The sequence below is a fragment of the Streptopelia decaocto genome (assembly GCF_964273445.1).
Source record: "Streptopelia decaocto genome assembly, chromosome: 1".
NCBI classification, from domain to species: domain Eukaryota; kingdom Metazoa; phylum Chordata; class Aves; order Columbiformes; family Columbidae; genus Streptopelia; species Streptopelia decaocto.
Window position 1 is genome coordinate 120,251,519 of NC_138663.1, and position 16,856 is coordinate 120,268,374.

Consider the following 16,856-nt stretch of genomic DNA (forward strand, 5'->3'; position numbering starts at 1 on the left):
AACAGTTCCTGGACTGACATAGTTACCAAACTGCTCCTGGATTTCATTTGGTTGCAGACCTAGTTTTGCTCGAGAAGGGATCCTGTGAACAATGAACACACATGCAATGTGGATCATCTGGGAATGGCAATGAGAAGTGCGGGACAAGATCTCAGAGCAAAGCAGGAAGCAATCCAAACCAACAAAGTAGGTGCAGCCACCACAACAGAAATGCTCATCAGGCCTTCAATGAGCATGACTTACTCCTGAACTCTGTTTAAGGCATTACTAGAGATACTTGGATGAAGAGGAGTCTATGGAACTGATACAAGACAACTCAGGGTAATAGGATGCCATTGCACTTCAGAGATGACCTTCAGTAGGTGTTCAGGAGTATGCAATGCTATGTTAGCACTTACAGTTTCAGTCCAAGAACAGTTTTACCTGCTGAATTTTTCTGTTTGATGTAGTGGATGGACGTGCGCTGTGTCTTTGGATGAAGCAGCAGCAGCAGGACTGGTTCAAGAATACGTGCAACATCATTAAGTGAAAGGGCACGGATCAGCCAGCCCTGTGCTGCAGCACCAATTGCGCCATCTGAACAATTGAGACTGTCCAGTACCACAAACAGAGACCTGAGTGGAGAAATCAGAATGAAGAAGTACAATTGAAATCCCTGCAAAAGTTAATGCAAACAACGAAATAGTGGCAGGAAAGAGACATGGTGCATGTTCAAGTAGGCACCAGCCAGTGGCTCATGTCTGCTAACAGCAGCTTGATCATGCACATTTTCCTGAGTTGAGGTCAAGTACACATGTGTTTGTAGAAGCAAGTCCATACATATACTCACACTCTAGTAGAGCAGCATATTTTAAAGTTCTTTCACATATTTATTTAGAAAGACTCTTAATGCTTTTGTCTCATTTTATACAAAGGTATAAAATAAGTTGTGTTTTTGTTTTTTTCCACAACTATTAATACAGCTATTAATTCTAATTAATGCTATTTTCTTGGGGAAAAAATCTAACCCACTCCAAGATAAAAAATGTCTGCTACACAGAAAGTTGTCTGCAAGTTACTCTTCATATATGAAGCTCTTTTTATTTTTACAGAAAGTTCCTTCACACAAGAAAGAGCACCATGCACACAGAGTGCTTTGCGAAGGTAATAGTGCAAGAAAGTTGAAGATCTTCCTTTTGCTCACTTTTTTTCTCTGTACAGAGTACTTTTCCCACCTCAGAAAAAAAGAACAGAACATGCATGATATAGTTATATATATAAATGTAAGCCTAAGCCAGTAGAAATGGAAAATACCTATCAAAGGACCGATTATGAGAAGTCACTCTGCTGCCTTGGATCTCTCTGGTCAGATGCCACATGACGGAGAATCTGAACAGTGCTTCCAGCCTTGTCCCCTTGGCAAGGAAACAAGACAAATACATATATTTGGAGCATTTATCTCAGAGTACAGTTTTAGTGATTTTTAAACCTCTAGCAGAACAACTGTTATTTTGTAGATGACTGCTAATCCTTCTAGAGTAGTTTGAGAGCACTTTTCTGTTTTGCAATAGACTAAACCAAAATGCCATATATCCATGAATACACAATCAAAACTTAACAACCACAGTGTTTGTAAGAGTAAAAAAAGGCATGTCAGTATATCAAAAATGTATTTCAGGGCTCTTGTGTATAAATATCTTAGTCTTGGTTTGTTGTTAGGGTGGTTTAAAAGTTGGATGACAAATGGGGAGACATTGATATATTAGGTAGTGTTTATTATTGGTAATTCTGTTTGAAAGCTTCTAAAAGATTTTCAAGCTTGTAAGATAAAAGTTGTAAGAGCAAAGACATGAAAACAATGCTGAAGACTGAAGGTGGCTATTTTAAGTTTTATTGTGCAAGGCACTTCTCAAAAATATACTGTAAGTTAAAGAACTGTTCTGTGATTAAACTAGACAAGTAAAATAATTAATAATTGCCTCACTTAAAATACAACTTATTATGAGATCTAAATACTAAGGTGGACACAGGGTCAACATTATGTTGACATACACTTAACCAGGTAATAAAGCCTTTTGTTGGAATATGAAGTTTACAAAATTATTTTAGAGTTATTGGTGGAGCTGGGTCAGTTTGGAAATACTGACAAAAACTGCAAGTTTTTAGATAGTATATGATTTGGGCTGAAACGAATAAAGCTCCAGCATTGACTGATACAGCTTGTATCCAGAGATTAAGTTTAGCGGTATTACCATGATGAATAAATCCCAGGGAACTGTAAAGGTGTGGACAGAGTCTGTTGGACTCTTGGAAGACAAAGAGACCATGGGAGTGAAGACATGAGGTGGAAGGGAACTGAAAGCAGTCTGGGAAGCACTGCAAAACTCTGAAGTGCTGAAGGGTCTTCATTGAATACAGGACTTACTTTATCACGATCCAAAAGTGCATGGCAGATGATGTCTTCACAGATGTTTGCCGATGGTGCCAAGCAGTGTAGCCTGTAGAAGAGTTCTACACAGGCAATATGATGCTCCCGTGTCTCTTTGTTCAGTTGATTCCAGAGCACACAGGCCACTCTCTAGAGAAAAATAACAACAATTTATTATTATTATTGTTATTGTTATTATTATTATTATTATTATGTGCCATTGCTTCCCTGACTTGCATAAATGCCCTATATTACCAAAATGGATTTCCAAATCATCTCAGTTTAGCAAAGAGCAAGAATTTAGGTCACAGACCTAAAGAAATGCAACTTTCCTATCCTACTAGGACAGGTAATAAAAACGTACGCGCCTAGAAGTTAAGAAAAGCATTTCTGCTTCTATTTTCTGGGACAAAAATTAACAGATTGTACACGTGCCGGGCACAGCAATTGGAAACCCAGTAAATGAGAAAAAGATCTTGGAACCAACCCTCATACTAACACTAATATCAATAAATGGTCAGAAAAAGTAAAACATCTTTGAAATACATATACTCAAAACAAGGAGTACAGAATGTTTTCATTATTATTCACCCACTAACATTTTATCTTATCTGAAAACTTAGAGTGGTATCAAACTTCTAAGTGCAGTTTTCAAGCCAAAGAAACCAAACCCTTCAAATCAGAAATCAACTATACCTACACGCCAAGAATTTGGGCACAAAACCAAGTAGAAATTTGAAAAAAACCTTCCATTTTTTAACATCCTGTTGAGAAGAACATGAAGAAGAATGCGATTGCTTTCAAATGCTGTGGAAGCAAAAAATGGCAGCATAACACAAACATGCTGTCCCCAAACATCCATGCAAATAACATTTGCTTTCCCACCCTATCCTTAGAGGTTCAGTGTAGCTGGGCAGTAAAAAAAGAAAAAGAAAATTGACACCTGGTAGAAGTCTGTTTTCTCTGAGATGATCTTTAGAACTCCAGGAGCGATGGGAGGAAGGGTGACCATCTGTAGCTTTCCAAAGAAAGGGTTGTGGCCAGACACTTTGTACCGCTTCATTCTGTCTTCTATCACAAGCGCCAGTGACTGGGAATGGTTGATCACCTCCAGCAGCGTGAAGATGGACACGTTTTGAACATAGCAGTCATTCACACAACAGCATATTGTCATTAAGGACTTCAGCCACAGAGGGAAGCTGGCATCACAACCTTCTCAGAAGATAAAAGAGAAAAAAGATTTTGAATAATCTCAAGGTTATGGTCATATTTCTAAGAATTCTTCAATCAAGCTCACAGGACCAACAGACTAAAATGACTGCCCAAATCCAACTGTCATGCTATCATCAAGCCCCTTACTTCAGAAGGGGCTTGTTTCAAAGCAAGTTATATTCTTTTCCCTATTTCCCCCAGCAGAAAGTTCTTGCAGGACCCCAGTAACCCAGTAACTAGTGGATTTCTGCTTTCCAGTTTATGTTTATTCTCAACTAGTTTTTATAGCTGCTGTTTTCCAGCTGTCATTGTCAAGTGTCAAGACAGCTCACCCATGTAGATGACAGGCATATCATCCCTTTGCTGGGGAAGACAGCAGAAATTCACAGTGAAGTGAGGAAGAGAATCCGATTTTCTAGTTTCCCACCTCTCCATCCATTACAAATATATTTTGCCAACTAGCCTTCAGGCCAATAATTGCTCCTGCTAAAGCTAATGAACTTGAATTCCCAGAACAAACAGGCTCTCTAATCATACAAGATTATTGTTATGTGTTAGCTTTGGACTCCTTTGAATTCTGAAGGTTAGGGAAAGAGCTGTTGTTGCTTCTGTTATGGTTTAGAGCTCCAGTTTCCCATCTACACCCACCTTCCTCTAACACACCCTTTTTCTTTTGGTGGTGGGGGGAGAACAGGACACAGGACATGGAAGGAGGGAGGTGGATTTTGTGAAAACGTTGAACAATGCCACAGGACTCTACAGGCTAGGTCTTTTCATCCTTTCAGCTACAAGTTTTGTAGTGAAAGCTTTCAGAAGAATGTGAATTTTAAAAGCTTGGTAAAAATAGTTCTTCAGCTGCAAGACACAAAACACATACTGATGTAAGTAAATCTTTAATTCACATGCAACTTGCCTTTAGCCCTGTCAAAAGGTATTGCTACTGGCCATGGTCACATGTCTTGCAAAGAGCCAAGCTCACACTGCTATTTGTATCCTCAAATACTCAAGTTGCCCAGTAAAGGAATCTTTTCTTACCAGGAACCTGAAACAGAGAGAGATACAACTGTTCCATCTCCTCCTCCGATAGATAGACTGGGAATGTGGTACAATCCAACAAAAGGTGACAAGCGGCAGAGAAAGCTTCCTTGCAGTCGCCTCTAAGGGGTCCCAAGACAAGCATCACTTGTTCTAAGTCCCACTCTTCTTCCTCCTTTTCTTTTTTATTACTAGAGTTGCAGTCAGAAGGAAGAGGATTCGAACCCTTGTTCTTGAATGGTGACCCTCGAACTGAGAATAAGTCTGAAAGCATTTGTTTAAATTGAGGTACAGTGATCTGCTTTGCATCCCATGGACTCTTTTTCTTGCTAGCAGTTGCAGGTAATCTGTAGCCATTCTCTTTTTTCTCTTTTCCACTCAGATTCATTGCTGAGATGCTTTCATTACTCGTTTCTTGAAACTGCATCCCAAAAATGTATCTACTGGAAAACTTGGCAACCAGCTCTTGGATGCAATACAAAGTCTTCTGAATGCTCCCCCCTTTCTTCCAGACATCGTCTCTCTCAAGGGTCACAGTTGGCATCCCCAAGTGTTGAGAGAGCTCCGGGGAGGAAGCACTTAGACCAATGCCACTGTCTTCTGACTTCAGGGGGGGGAATGGAGTCTCATCCTCCTCCTGCAGCACAGACTGAGTCTCTGAGGTTATGTCCACATTTTCCTTTTTCACTGGGCTCTAAAAGAGGAATGTTAATGTGGTTAATGTGGCAAGGCGTAGATCACTTTAAACTATGGAGAACTGTGGCAGGCACTAGGGCACAGCTATGATAGAAAAAACCCCTAGTATTTGCAATTTCCAGATAACAGCTTACTTTTACAAAATCATGAGACACAGTTATTTGTAAGCAGTTCAATTCAATTGCATTTAAAACTTAACAAATGTTTATATAACCCCCCACACATTGACTCCTCAAACAACAACAGATCCATGGCCACAGATACTTATCAAAAGGAAATGTTTCCTTAAAATCAATTCACCACTAGAACAGTATTACTTATGTTGGATTATTTCTAGTCACGTATTTGTTCTACAGCAAAACTTTGGCAGGCTGTGCTTGTGTGACTGCTTTATGCCATCTACTCCTCATGCCCTATCATGGTCTCCTGCACACAAATAATACCACATTGTGTTAAACTAAAATATTAATTGAAAGCCTTGCAGACCTATTCAGCTGTAAAGTTGGGATTGATTTGGTAATTCAAGTCTTTAGCAACTGCATGATGCTGAGTGCTTTTCAAAATCATTAAGATGACATTCTTCTCAGGAAGTAGGATTATAGCTCCAGTTTCAGAGAAGACTATACTCCTTCACTGTCACAAATAACTCAAACAAGTCAGAACTGAATACTCATAAGAATGACAAGGCATCAGAGGGCTCTGGAAGGGGCCAAGGAAGATAAGTTTCAAAATCTTTAATGATGCAGTTATCATCTAGGTTAAAGTTAGGGGAATTAGCATTTTAAAATAAATTATGTCACTAACAATTTTAAACATCTATGAGTAGTTGAAAAAAACTTACCCCACTTCCACTTCCTGTCTCAATGTCCAAATAGGAGGGAGGCATTTGCACTTTGCTAAGCACCTTAAAACAGGTCTTTAAGGCATGAGTGAGTTCTGGTAAACCTAATACTTCCATGTTTTCCAGAAGAGACTGTACCATATAACTGAGCATCTGTGGAAGATACTGAGTCTGCACTTCAGAGTAGAGTTCCTAAAATAAATTAAAATAGTTATCATATATTATTCTTCATCCATCTAGCAACATTGATCAATGATTGATAAAGTCAGTTCATGAATGGTTAAGCTGTACAAACTTGCTTCAGTGCTATTCCTTCTTTCCCCATTCTACATGATGAAGACTGATTCACACCCTAAAAAGCTCATGATAGTCAACCAGCTACTAAGAGACCAAAAAATCCCAGGAAATTATTTACCTAAGAAGCAAAAGGTACACTTTTTCATTCCTTTGATAGAATCACTGCATTTTAAAATGCAAACAATTTTTATTTTGCTAGGCAATAGCACAGGTAGTTGTATATAAAGTCAGCACATTATACTTTGCAGGACATAGCAAGCATATGCACACGTATGTCAATTTGCCTATTTTCATTTTAGGTAATCACAATCTGAATTATTTAAGTTGCTTAAGACTTTGAAGCACTTAACTTCAGGTTGCCTTACCAAAGGAATCACGTCAAGAAGAAACACCAATAGTGTGCAGAGCTCTGAAATTGTAGGAGGAGTGCTAATATTTTCAAGAGGATATCTCATCTGTGTGGATTTGTTTCTGGATTGAGAGAAACATTATTCTGTAAGCTCTTTTCCTGTCAAAATTCTTGTTATCACAAAAAGGCTTCATTAAAACTGGCACAAAATACTGAACAGCTACGATTTCTGAAGCAAAGTAAAAGTAAAACTGACTTCTAATACAGCAGGATAAAACATTCTGTCAAAACCACGTAAATTGTAGCTTGCATATGGGATGCTAAAGAGCTTCTAATTTTTGGATTGAACCTCCATACATAATCTTACCACTTCAGGTATAATCTTCTCTCTTAGAAAGAGAAAAAGATAGATATATCTATTTTTTTTCAAAAACCACTTGTTCTTCCAAGGAAGACATCTCCACTTCCCCTCCCAAACCTCTTCCTTCTTCAGGTGTCACTTTGAAAGTAATTCATTTGATTCTCAGGTTGCAAGTTTCCATCTAATAGTTTAGCTGTTTCCCTTCTTGAATTATTTTAGGATGCAACTTACATATCTGCCTGATTCTAACACATATTATATCCCTTCTAGAATGTTTCAGTAAACTTTACTATCTTAAACAGATAGCTCTTAAGTACTATTGTTTGACAACATAAACACCTGAAACAATCTTCAAAACATCTGGTCATGTAATCCCAAAGAAAATCCGTGCTTAAGGATGTGATCAACAAATTGACTGTTTTGACAATTTCCGAAGCATTTTTGTTCTCTTTGATTGCACTGTGTGAAAGGGAAAAAAAAGGAGAAAAAAAAAAAAGAAACAGATGTTAGTGAAGATTCTAGGAGCAGGCACATCTCAGTATTAGCTGATGCATTGTAAAATCTTTTTCCCCTTTTCCCTTCAAGCTAAAATGCATTGATAGTTTTAAACCCAGGACTAAGTAATTCCAGAATAGCTAGAGTTTGAGAATATTTCTCCCAGGTGAAATCAAGGCTTCAACTTTGAAAATCTAAAGGCTAAGAGTTCTGTCACCAGACTCATTCTTGGCCAATATAACTGGATTTAATCAACATCAATCATAGGCAGTGTACTTAATTTTCTTCTCTGCTAATTAAAGAGAAATCAAGCATACATGGAGGAAAAGTCATAGAAAAATCTCATCGTACATACAAGTTACTTTCCCCCAGTAAGTTTGCAGACAACACCAAGCTGGGTGGGAGTGTTGAACAGCTGGAGGGCAGGAAGGCCATACAGAGGGATCTGGACAGGCTGGAATGATGGACTGAGGCCAACTGTATGAGGTCCAACAAGGCCAAGTGCCGGGTCCTGCATTTGGGTCACAACAAGCCCAGGCAGCGCTACAGGCTCAGGGAAGAGTGGCTGGAAAATTGCCTGGTGGAAAAGGACCTGGGGGTGTTGGTCAACAGCAGCTGAACATGAGCCAGCAGTATGCCCAGGTGGCCATAAAGGCCAACAGCATCCTGGCTTGTATCAGCAATAGTGTGGCCAGCAGGACTAGGGTAGTGATTGTCCCCCTGTACTGGGCACTGGTGAGGCTGCACCTCAAATCCTGTGTTCAGTTTTGGGCCCCTCACTACAGAAAGGATACTGAGGAGCTGGAGAGAGTTCAGAGAAGGGCAACAAAGTGGGTGAGGGGCCTGGAGCACAAGTCTGATGAGGAGCAGCTGAGGGAACTGGGGCTGTTCAGCCTGAAGAAAAGGAGGCTGAGGGGAGACCTTATCGCTCTCTACAACTACCTGAAAGGAGGTTGTAGCATGGAGGGTGTTGGTCTCTTCTTTCAAGTAACAAGTGACAGGACAAGAGGAAACAGCCTCAAGTTGCACCAGGGAGGGTTTAGATTGGATATTAGGAAATATTTCTTCATGGAAAGGGTTGTCAGGCATTGGAACAGGCTGCCCAGGGAAGTGGTTGAGTCACTGGTTGAGTCCCTGGAGCTGTTTAAAAGATGTGTAGATGTGGTCCTCAGGGACATGGTTTAGAGGAGGACTTGGAAGTATTAGGCTTATGGTTGGACTTGATAATCTTAAAGGTCACTTCCAACTTAAATGATTCTATGATCTGTTAAAAGTGACCTTAAATTGGTTAGCTTTCAGTAAGTTAGCTTAATATAAATAATACAGTTTCAGTTAATAGTTGAAAACCTGTAGTTATACCTTGCGAGTATGTTGCCACTTTGATTGTAGCTGAGTTTGAGATCAGAACCAAGTGCATCTCTGCAGTAGGAATAAAAGGCTCTAATAACTTCAAGGAACAGATCCCCAACAACCTGTGGCCCTACAATTGAAGGAAAAAAAGAATCTAGTAGTTGCAACAAAGTGATTGTTAGGCAGCTCAGCTACAAACTTGTATAGAATTAAATTAGGGGTAGCTAGACTAAAAAAATGAACACCCACGTAAGATGAAAATGAGGCTTTTAAAAATGTCATATTTTCCAGTTAAAATAAAATTAAATATGTAGATTTTTAATAATAATAAGAAGAATAAAAAACAAACCACGAACCAGCTAAAAAACAGCTAAAACCAGCAGAAGAAACATTAGCACCACTGTCTTATAAGCAGACTAACAACTGCTTCTACTAAGGTAGCATTCATTTATTGGATAAACAATATATAATCCTCATTTTTCTTGGCATTGCTTTGATAATTCTTTGACACAAAATGTGCTTAAATGGACTTTCCTGACCTAAGAAAGAGGATAAGCTTACCAAATACAGCAGCCTGCAAAACCAGCTGCCACTTGAGTGCTTAGTTCCAGTACATTAGTTTCATTCTAAGTCTACAGGTGTAGTAATTGTACCATCCCTCTTGCACCCAAGATAATACAAAGAACAACACTTCAGGATACAGTCGGTTGTTAAAACTCTATTAGCTTCTTAGAAATACCATTTAATCAATCCACAGGCTTCTCATACCTGTCAGATTCACAGAATATAATTTCAAAGATTTATCTGTGCATGGATCTTACAGGGTATTATTACATCCTAAAAATCTATCAAGTCACTTTGGCTTAATTTTCTGATACAGAAAAGAGAACTTGCCCTTTAAAATAAGAGCCAGCAGAGCCTTACCCTTCTGGGGCTGGCAACTTCATGTATGCAACAGGACAGACATGTGACAGTCCAGGGGAAAGGAGGAAGTTCTTCACAGCTCAGTCATGATGTCTAAAGCTATAGCTCCCACAGCAGTGTCAGGCCAGCACAAGCTGGCAGCACCACTGCCAGGGTTACCCCAGTCTCCCCACTTCCACAGCAGGTTATTTCCAGCTGGAGCACCTGCAGGTAAGCAGCACTGCCCACTTTGGCAGCAGTACCACCACAGGCTAGATGCCTGTGAGACTACAGTGCCTGGAAGTGCGACATGGTCACGAGAGTCTGATGCAAGCGTGCAGGAAGGCCTGCAAGCACAGCTGAGCACTGGAAACAAACCCAGGCAAGAGCACTACCGGTGGTTTTCCAGATAAAGCTGCTCTATAAGACAGAACAAAACCGGGCCTGACAGTATTTTAGGGAATACGCTCCAAGGAATGAATTGAGCAGAATACTGAGAGCAGAGCAGAAGTGGTTCTTTTTAACTGGCCCCTCAGATCGAAGTTCTGGGCATGGCAGAGTGTTATCCTCACTAGGATATGTCCATGCCACACAGTGGAGTGCTCTGCAGAAGAGCCTGAGATAACCTGGAGCAGGTGCTTGCTCCAGAGCACCATTCTGAACCGGGTCCAAGGTGCACACTAATGGACAACATGCACATATTCAGAATTAGTAAGAATTGTGCAGGATGTTGTCTTGAGTCCTGCTGTCAAAGGCAAAGGACACCAACTTGTAAGTCATTAGCAGTCATAACAGAAGCGACAAGCAACATTACCTATTTCAGGTTTGTCAAGGAGACTGATGAGGATGCGGAAGGGTTTCAAATAAGCTTGATGCTGTTCCTCTGTATCAGACTCTGGGAATTTCTGATGTAAAATTTCAATCAAACTCTAATAAAAAGAAAACATCAAAACATTATACATAGAAGAGAGATTGCTGTTTTATTAAGACCTCAAGTGTTTCTAAATTTGATTTTGTTTAGTACCAACTAAAACTGAACTTCAGTTTTCCATACAGGGTAAACAAATTGATGACATCTTCTCATCATCTGTACTCAAGAGCTGATCATACTCAGAGAAGCATTTTTAAATAATTCAGGTAGTTCATCAAAGATGCTACCCTTTGGTTTCATTAGATTCCATTTGTACTGCAAGCACATACAATATTGGGATAAATACAGCACAGCAGGCATTCAGTAAGATAAAATATAACCACCAAAAGAATGCTATCTTTAGGGTCAGAAAGCGAAGGACAAATGAAGTGGCACAGTGAACAATTATAGAGACAGTTTGCGCTAACTTGTAAAACAATGACAAATACATCTGTATACAATGAACACCAACCTCAACCAAAAGATCTTTAGAATATTTTCCAAAGAAATAAATAGCATGGTCTTCAGAAGTTGTTGAGTCTGGAGCAAAAGTACCACCTTTAATATCAGAGCCTACAAGATAAACAGAAGCATCAGGAGTACAGAGAAACACTACAGTACAGAGAACTACACATACCTTGTTCATACAAATATTGAAACTACACTCTATTTTTAACTTGTCATTTCAATGCTTTGCTTGAAAATAACACATGTACTGCCCAAGGATGGCCCATATATTGCAGTTTGAGATATCCAGTTGCGCTATACTGAACACAAATCAAAACCAAGGCCAGGCCCAGACACAGGGACAGCAAGGGCAGCCTTTAAGCAACTACATGGCTGCAGCTGTTGTCCTCTCACTTTTAGCCTCCTCTTACACTGTTAAAAGGAGGCAGATGGGGAGAAGCTATAGTTCACTTATAGCCTCTCCTTGACAATTAAGCCCACATGTGAATTAATAGACCATTACTTCCAGAAGAGCAAGGTTAAATAGTGCCCTGATCCTTTCAGTCCACTGAACCACTTCAGAATGAATTATAGACAGGGCCAGAAATAACTCATCAGGTACCCTGTGATTCAGGACAGTGAGATGAATTCACCTCTGAAGAGGAGACCTGTTTGCCAAATGAATGCTTAAGTTTATTAAACAAGTACTTAATAAATGGCAACTAAACAACACTTTATTTTATCATCATTCATTAACTGCTGGGAAAAGTGTACTATAATACATTTTTAAGCAGTGTTTTTTTTTTTTTTTTTCTCTTAGGTATGCAGAATATTGAATATCACTATATACTGTACAGTACCTAGCAACCATGCATACAATCTTCTATTAAGTGACATGTCTCTCCTCAACAATGTCTGCGTAGCTGCTGACAGAATATAGACTAAATCAGTTCTGTGCAAAAGAATAGGGCTTTCGTTGCAGTCCTAGGGTGAAAAAAAAGACACTTATTGTGTTTATGAACACTGAAACAAGTTAAACTGGTAATGATGAGTTTTTTAAGTGGTAATATTAATGCTTTGAAAAGAAAAAAGCAAACCATCAACAACAAAATATTTTGTATACTAAAAATCTCAAGAAGGGAATCTGACACAATTGTGATAATTTTAATATTTAAGGTACAGTGCTGCAGTTAAGCTAAACATATAAAATTTTTCATTATATTATGCTTTCAGACTTTAAATTACTTACTACTTTCAAAATACTGATTATACTACTAGGTACATTAGAAAACAATGGGGAACAGCTCCTGTTTCAAGGAATATTTTCTTTCCTAGTCTTTAACAGAAGTGTCTTAGCTTAGCACAGACAGTTCCAAATGCTGAAATCCTACTTAAAAAAGGAGCTCAATGTCTTTTTCTGTACACAATTTCTCAGGCCTGAATACTTAAAGCACATTCCAAATATCATGCAATATTCACTGTGAAAGCACACCTTCATTTGAAGCATTTTGATGATGTAAAACTAAGTTAGCTGTAAGGATTCTGAGAAGCAGCCATCTCTACTATCAATTGATGGGGAAACAAGAAAATGCAAAATCTGTTCATTGATTGTGTAGGTACAAAATTCAGACATTTGGCATTAACAAAGGCAGGAGCTGGATTGGTTTCACAGAAGACACCTTCCCTGCAAAGTGTGCTGAGACAGTACCAATTTAGTCCTCTTACCAAAGCTATGTAAAATGGGAAGAAGAAGAGAATCACTTCTAGAGTGTTTCTTTGCACAAGGACATTTGAATCCAATACTGCTACACACAAAGACTTTATCTGTAAAAGGAAAAGACAACAACGATAACATTTAAACTACAAGTACTGTTAATAATGACAAGAAAAGAAAGCAAACTTGGATACATGTGAACAATTTATTTTTAAATAAGAGTATAACTACTCAGACTTTTAACTCCTGTCCTCAAAATGAGTTAGAAAAAGGTTTTGTGGAATACTGTTAAAAGAATCTTTAATATTTACGAAATACTTGGTTTTGTAATAATACAGAATGTCACAGTGTGACATCACCAGCCATCAAACAGAATGTGAAGCCTCACAAACTGCAGATATTAAAGTACTCTAACTAGCATTACAGTTATTCCATAATTCAAATTTAACATAAATTACCACCTACTGAAGATTTCCATTTTTCTGAAAAAATAAAAAGATACTAAATTTCAGAATAGACTCTCAGGACTGCAAACACTTTGAGAAACCCACATTAAACATTGTATATACTGCATTACAGAAAAGCTGGTCTTCAGCCTTAAATGTAAATTCAGAACAGGTAGAGAAAAGATGTCAGGTTTATCTTCTGATTCGAAACAACATCGATCTTTAAAAGCTGTATGCAGTACTGATTGTCAAAAACTGCAGAAGCTTCAGAAGACTTGCATTCTGCAGGCTAACCAAAATCTGTAGGGGAGATTCTGGAGCCCTCAGTACAGGAAAGAATTGGAGCTGTTGGAGAGGGTCCAGAGGAGGCCACCAAGATGATCAGAGGGCTGGAACAGCTGTGAGGACAAGCTGAGAGAGTTGGGGTTGGGGTTGTTCAGCTTGGAGAAGGTGCCAGGGAGACCTTATTGTGGCCTTTCAGTACTTAAAAGGAGCCTTTAGCCCACAGAAGTGGTGGATGCCCCATCCCTGGAGACATTCCAGGCCAGGCTGGATGGGGCTCTGAGGAACCTGATCTAGTTGAAGATGTCCCTGCTCATGGCACGGGGTTGGATTAGATGGGCTTTGAAGGTCCTGTCCAACCCGAACTATTCTATGATTCTACCATACTCTGCCACATTTCAGGGAAGATGCTCCCATGGCGTAACTGTATTAAGCAATTCACAGTATCACAGTATCACAGTATGTTTGGGATTGGAAGGGACCTCAAAAGATCATCTAGTCCAATCCCCCTGCTGGAGCAGGAACACCTAGGTGAGGTCGCACAGGAACATGTCCAGGCGGGTTTTGAATGTCTCCAGAGAAGGAGACTCCACAACTTCCCTGGGCAGCCTGTTCCAGTGCTCTGTCACCCTTACTGAGAAGAAGTTTCTTCTCAAATTTAAGTGGAACCTCTTGTGTTCCAGCTTGATCCCATTACCCCTTGTCCTATCATTGTTTGCCACTGAGAAGAGCCTGGCTCCATCCTCGTGGCACTCACCTTTTATATACTTACAGACATTAATAAGGTCCCCCCTTAGTCTCCTCTTCTCCAAACTAAAGAGACCCAGCTCCCTCAGCCTTTCTTCATAAGGGAGGTGCTCCACTCCCTTAATCATCTTTGTTGCCCTACGCTGGACCCTCTCCAGCAGTTCCCTGTCCTTCTTGAACTGAGGGGCCCAGAACTGGACACAATATTCCAGATGTGGTCTCACCAGGGCGGAGTAGAGGGGAAGGAGGACCTCTCTCGATCTACTAACCACCCCCCTTCTAATCCACCCCAGGATGCCATTGGCCTTCCTGGCCACAAGGGCACAGTGCTGGCTCATGGTCATCCTGTTGTCCACCAGGATCCCCAGGTCCCTTTCCCCTACACTGCTCTCTAATATGTAATTTCCCAACCTATACTGGAACCTGGGGTTGTTCCTGCCCAGATGCAGGACTCCACACTTGCCCTTGTTAAATTTCATTAGGTTATTCCCCGCCCAACTCTCCAGCTTGTCCAGGTCCCGCTGGATGGCAGCACAGCCTTCTGGCGTGTCAGCCACTCCTCCCAGCTTAGTGTCATCAGCAAACTTGCTGATAGTACACTCAATTCCCTCGTCCAAATCGTTAATGAATATATTGAATAATACTGGCCCCAGCACTGACCCCTGAGGCACTCCACTAGATACTGGCCTCCAACTAGACTCCGCACCATTGACTACCACTCTCTGGCTTCTCTCCTTAAGCCAGTTTGCAACCCACCTCACTACTCTATTGTCTAGACCACACCTCCTCAACTTAGCTGTGAGGATGCTGTGGGAGACTGTGTCAAAGGCTCCAAAGTGTGGAGCTTTCACCCTCTTTTTCTCTCTCTCCAAAAATCTTTTTAAGAGCATGTAGTTCTAATTTAACACTGAGGAGGCACAATCTGCTAGTATGCTGGCATTACGGTAGACAGACTGCTCTATGAGAAGAGTAATGAACTTACTGTGAGCTTATAATCGGTGCCCAGCATGAACTTCTGCTGTTTTCCAGACAGCTCTCTGTTGATATGACTGACAACAAAAAGCGAAGCAGGCAGCCTGATGGACGGGCTGACCAGGACACTGCCCCAAAGTGCTCCATAGAACACCTCTTGGCCCATCAGTAAGGAGAGCTTCACAAGCAGAGCATCTGTTCTATACGGAAACATATTTTGCATGAGAAAATAGGTTTTTATTAGTTCAGTTTTATACCATAAAAAGACAATTATACACAGAATTTGTACTGTAGTTAACATAATTTATTTAATTTCACAGAATTAGTATTGTAGTTGACATAATTTACACAATTTCCTCACCTTTGTACCATCAGTATTGCCATTTTCACATGATGATGGCCAGCATCTGATTGTACAAAGCAAATGACAACCCACTCAATCCTTTGTCACTGTGCATACTCATTGAAACAAAGTTTCTGTGCATACTTTGGATACTTCTCCAGTAAATATTGGCAAAAATTAAGTTCTGACCAAAATACTACAGTAGCTCTGACTGCAAAATATTTGCAGTGAGAAGTGTCCCATGTTGAATTTGAAATAATTTAAGCTGATGCTAGACTCTGAAAGTAAATTTCATCAGTCTGGGAAGTGGAAGATATCCTACATATTTGTACTTACAAATCAATGGGCTCAATTTGTAAGTCACTGAATGGAAAAAGAAAAAAGATATAAAATGACATACTGTCAGTTTTTGCACACAGGATCGGTACACTGAAGTAAGTTTAATGGCAGTCACATTGGAGGTCCTATGACTGAAGGCAAGTTCTCTGCTTTGGCAACTCTGTCAGTAGTCCGGTATTTTACTATAATGTAGGAATTGGAACCTCACATGAGAAATGTAGAAGTGAGAAAAGAGGGAGAAGTCCAGCACAGAAGACAGGAAAAAAAAAAATCAAATCTGATGTTCTTTTCCACTTCTTTATAAAATAGCCCTCAAGCCATTTTTTCTTTTCTGTTTTGTGTATGTGTGCAAACTCATGCATATAATAGAATCACAGAATACCACGTGGGATATGTGTATGTTTAAGAAGGAAAGAGTGTCTAGGCTGAAGCTAGTACTTCTGCTACTTTTGGGAACAGCAGGGGATATATAATATTAGTGTTAGTCTTCAATGTTGAAGATTCTGAAAACATTCAGGGGAGAGTCTCTCATGAAGCTGAATTTAAAAGTAATTTAACAAACCTTCCAACAAGATATCTTGGTCTATCTTTCTTACATCAGAATCATCATGATAACTAAAAAAAACACTTTCTCATGTAATATTTGTATTTCACAAAAGAATATTAAATTATTTTTAGTATAAATCTTTCACAGTGTAATATATGGTCAG

At 39.7% G+C, this 16,856-nt stretch overlaps 1 protein-coding gene across 5 annotated transcripts in view; it reads right to left on the reverse strand.

Annotated features, from left to right (window-relative positions):
• DOP1B (DOP1 leucine zipper like protein B) overlaps positions 1-16,856 on the reverse strand; it is a 52,761-nt gene that overhangs the window by 21,673 nt on the left and 14,232 nt on the right. For 4 of the 5 annotated variants that reach the window (XR_014183236.1, XM_082044533.1, XM_082044531.1 and 1 more), the window contains 14 exons: positions 15,475-15,664; positions 13,029-13,127; positions 12,164-12,287; positions 11,329-11,429; positions 10,761-10,875; positions 9,053-9,173; positions 7,538-7,657; positions 6,854-6,959; positions 6,192-6,383; positions 4,655-5,348; positions 3,351-3,622; positions 2,405-2,557; positions 1,294-1,394; positions 424-614 (listed from right to left, as the gene is read on the reverse strand). Coding sequence is in view for 4 of the 5 variants with exons in the window: in XM_082044533.1 (XP_081900659.1) it covers positions 424-614; positions 1,294-1,394; positions 2,405-2,557; positions 3,351-3,622; positions 4,655-5,348; positions 6,192-6,383; positions 6,854-6,959; positions 7,538-7,657; positions 9,053-9,173; positions 10,761-10,875; positions 11,329-11,429; positions 12,164-12,287; positions 13,029-13,127; positions 15,475-15,664 (2,579 nt within the window). In the remaining variant the exon portion in view is untranslated. The remainder of the gene's footprint in view (positions 1-423; positions 615-1,293; positions 1,395-2,404; positions 2,558-3,350; positions 3,623-4,654; positions 5,349-6,191; positions 6,384-6,853; positions 6,960-7,537; positions 7,658-9,052; positions 9,174-10,760; positions 10,876-11,328; positions 11,430-12,163; positions 12,288-13,028; positions 13,128-15,474; positions 15,665-16,856) is intronic. The other variant, XM_082044532.1, reaches the window with a different exon arrangement.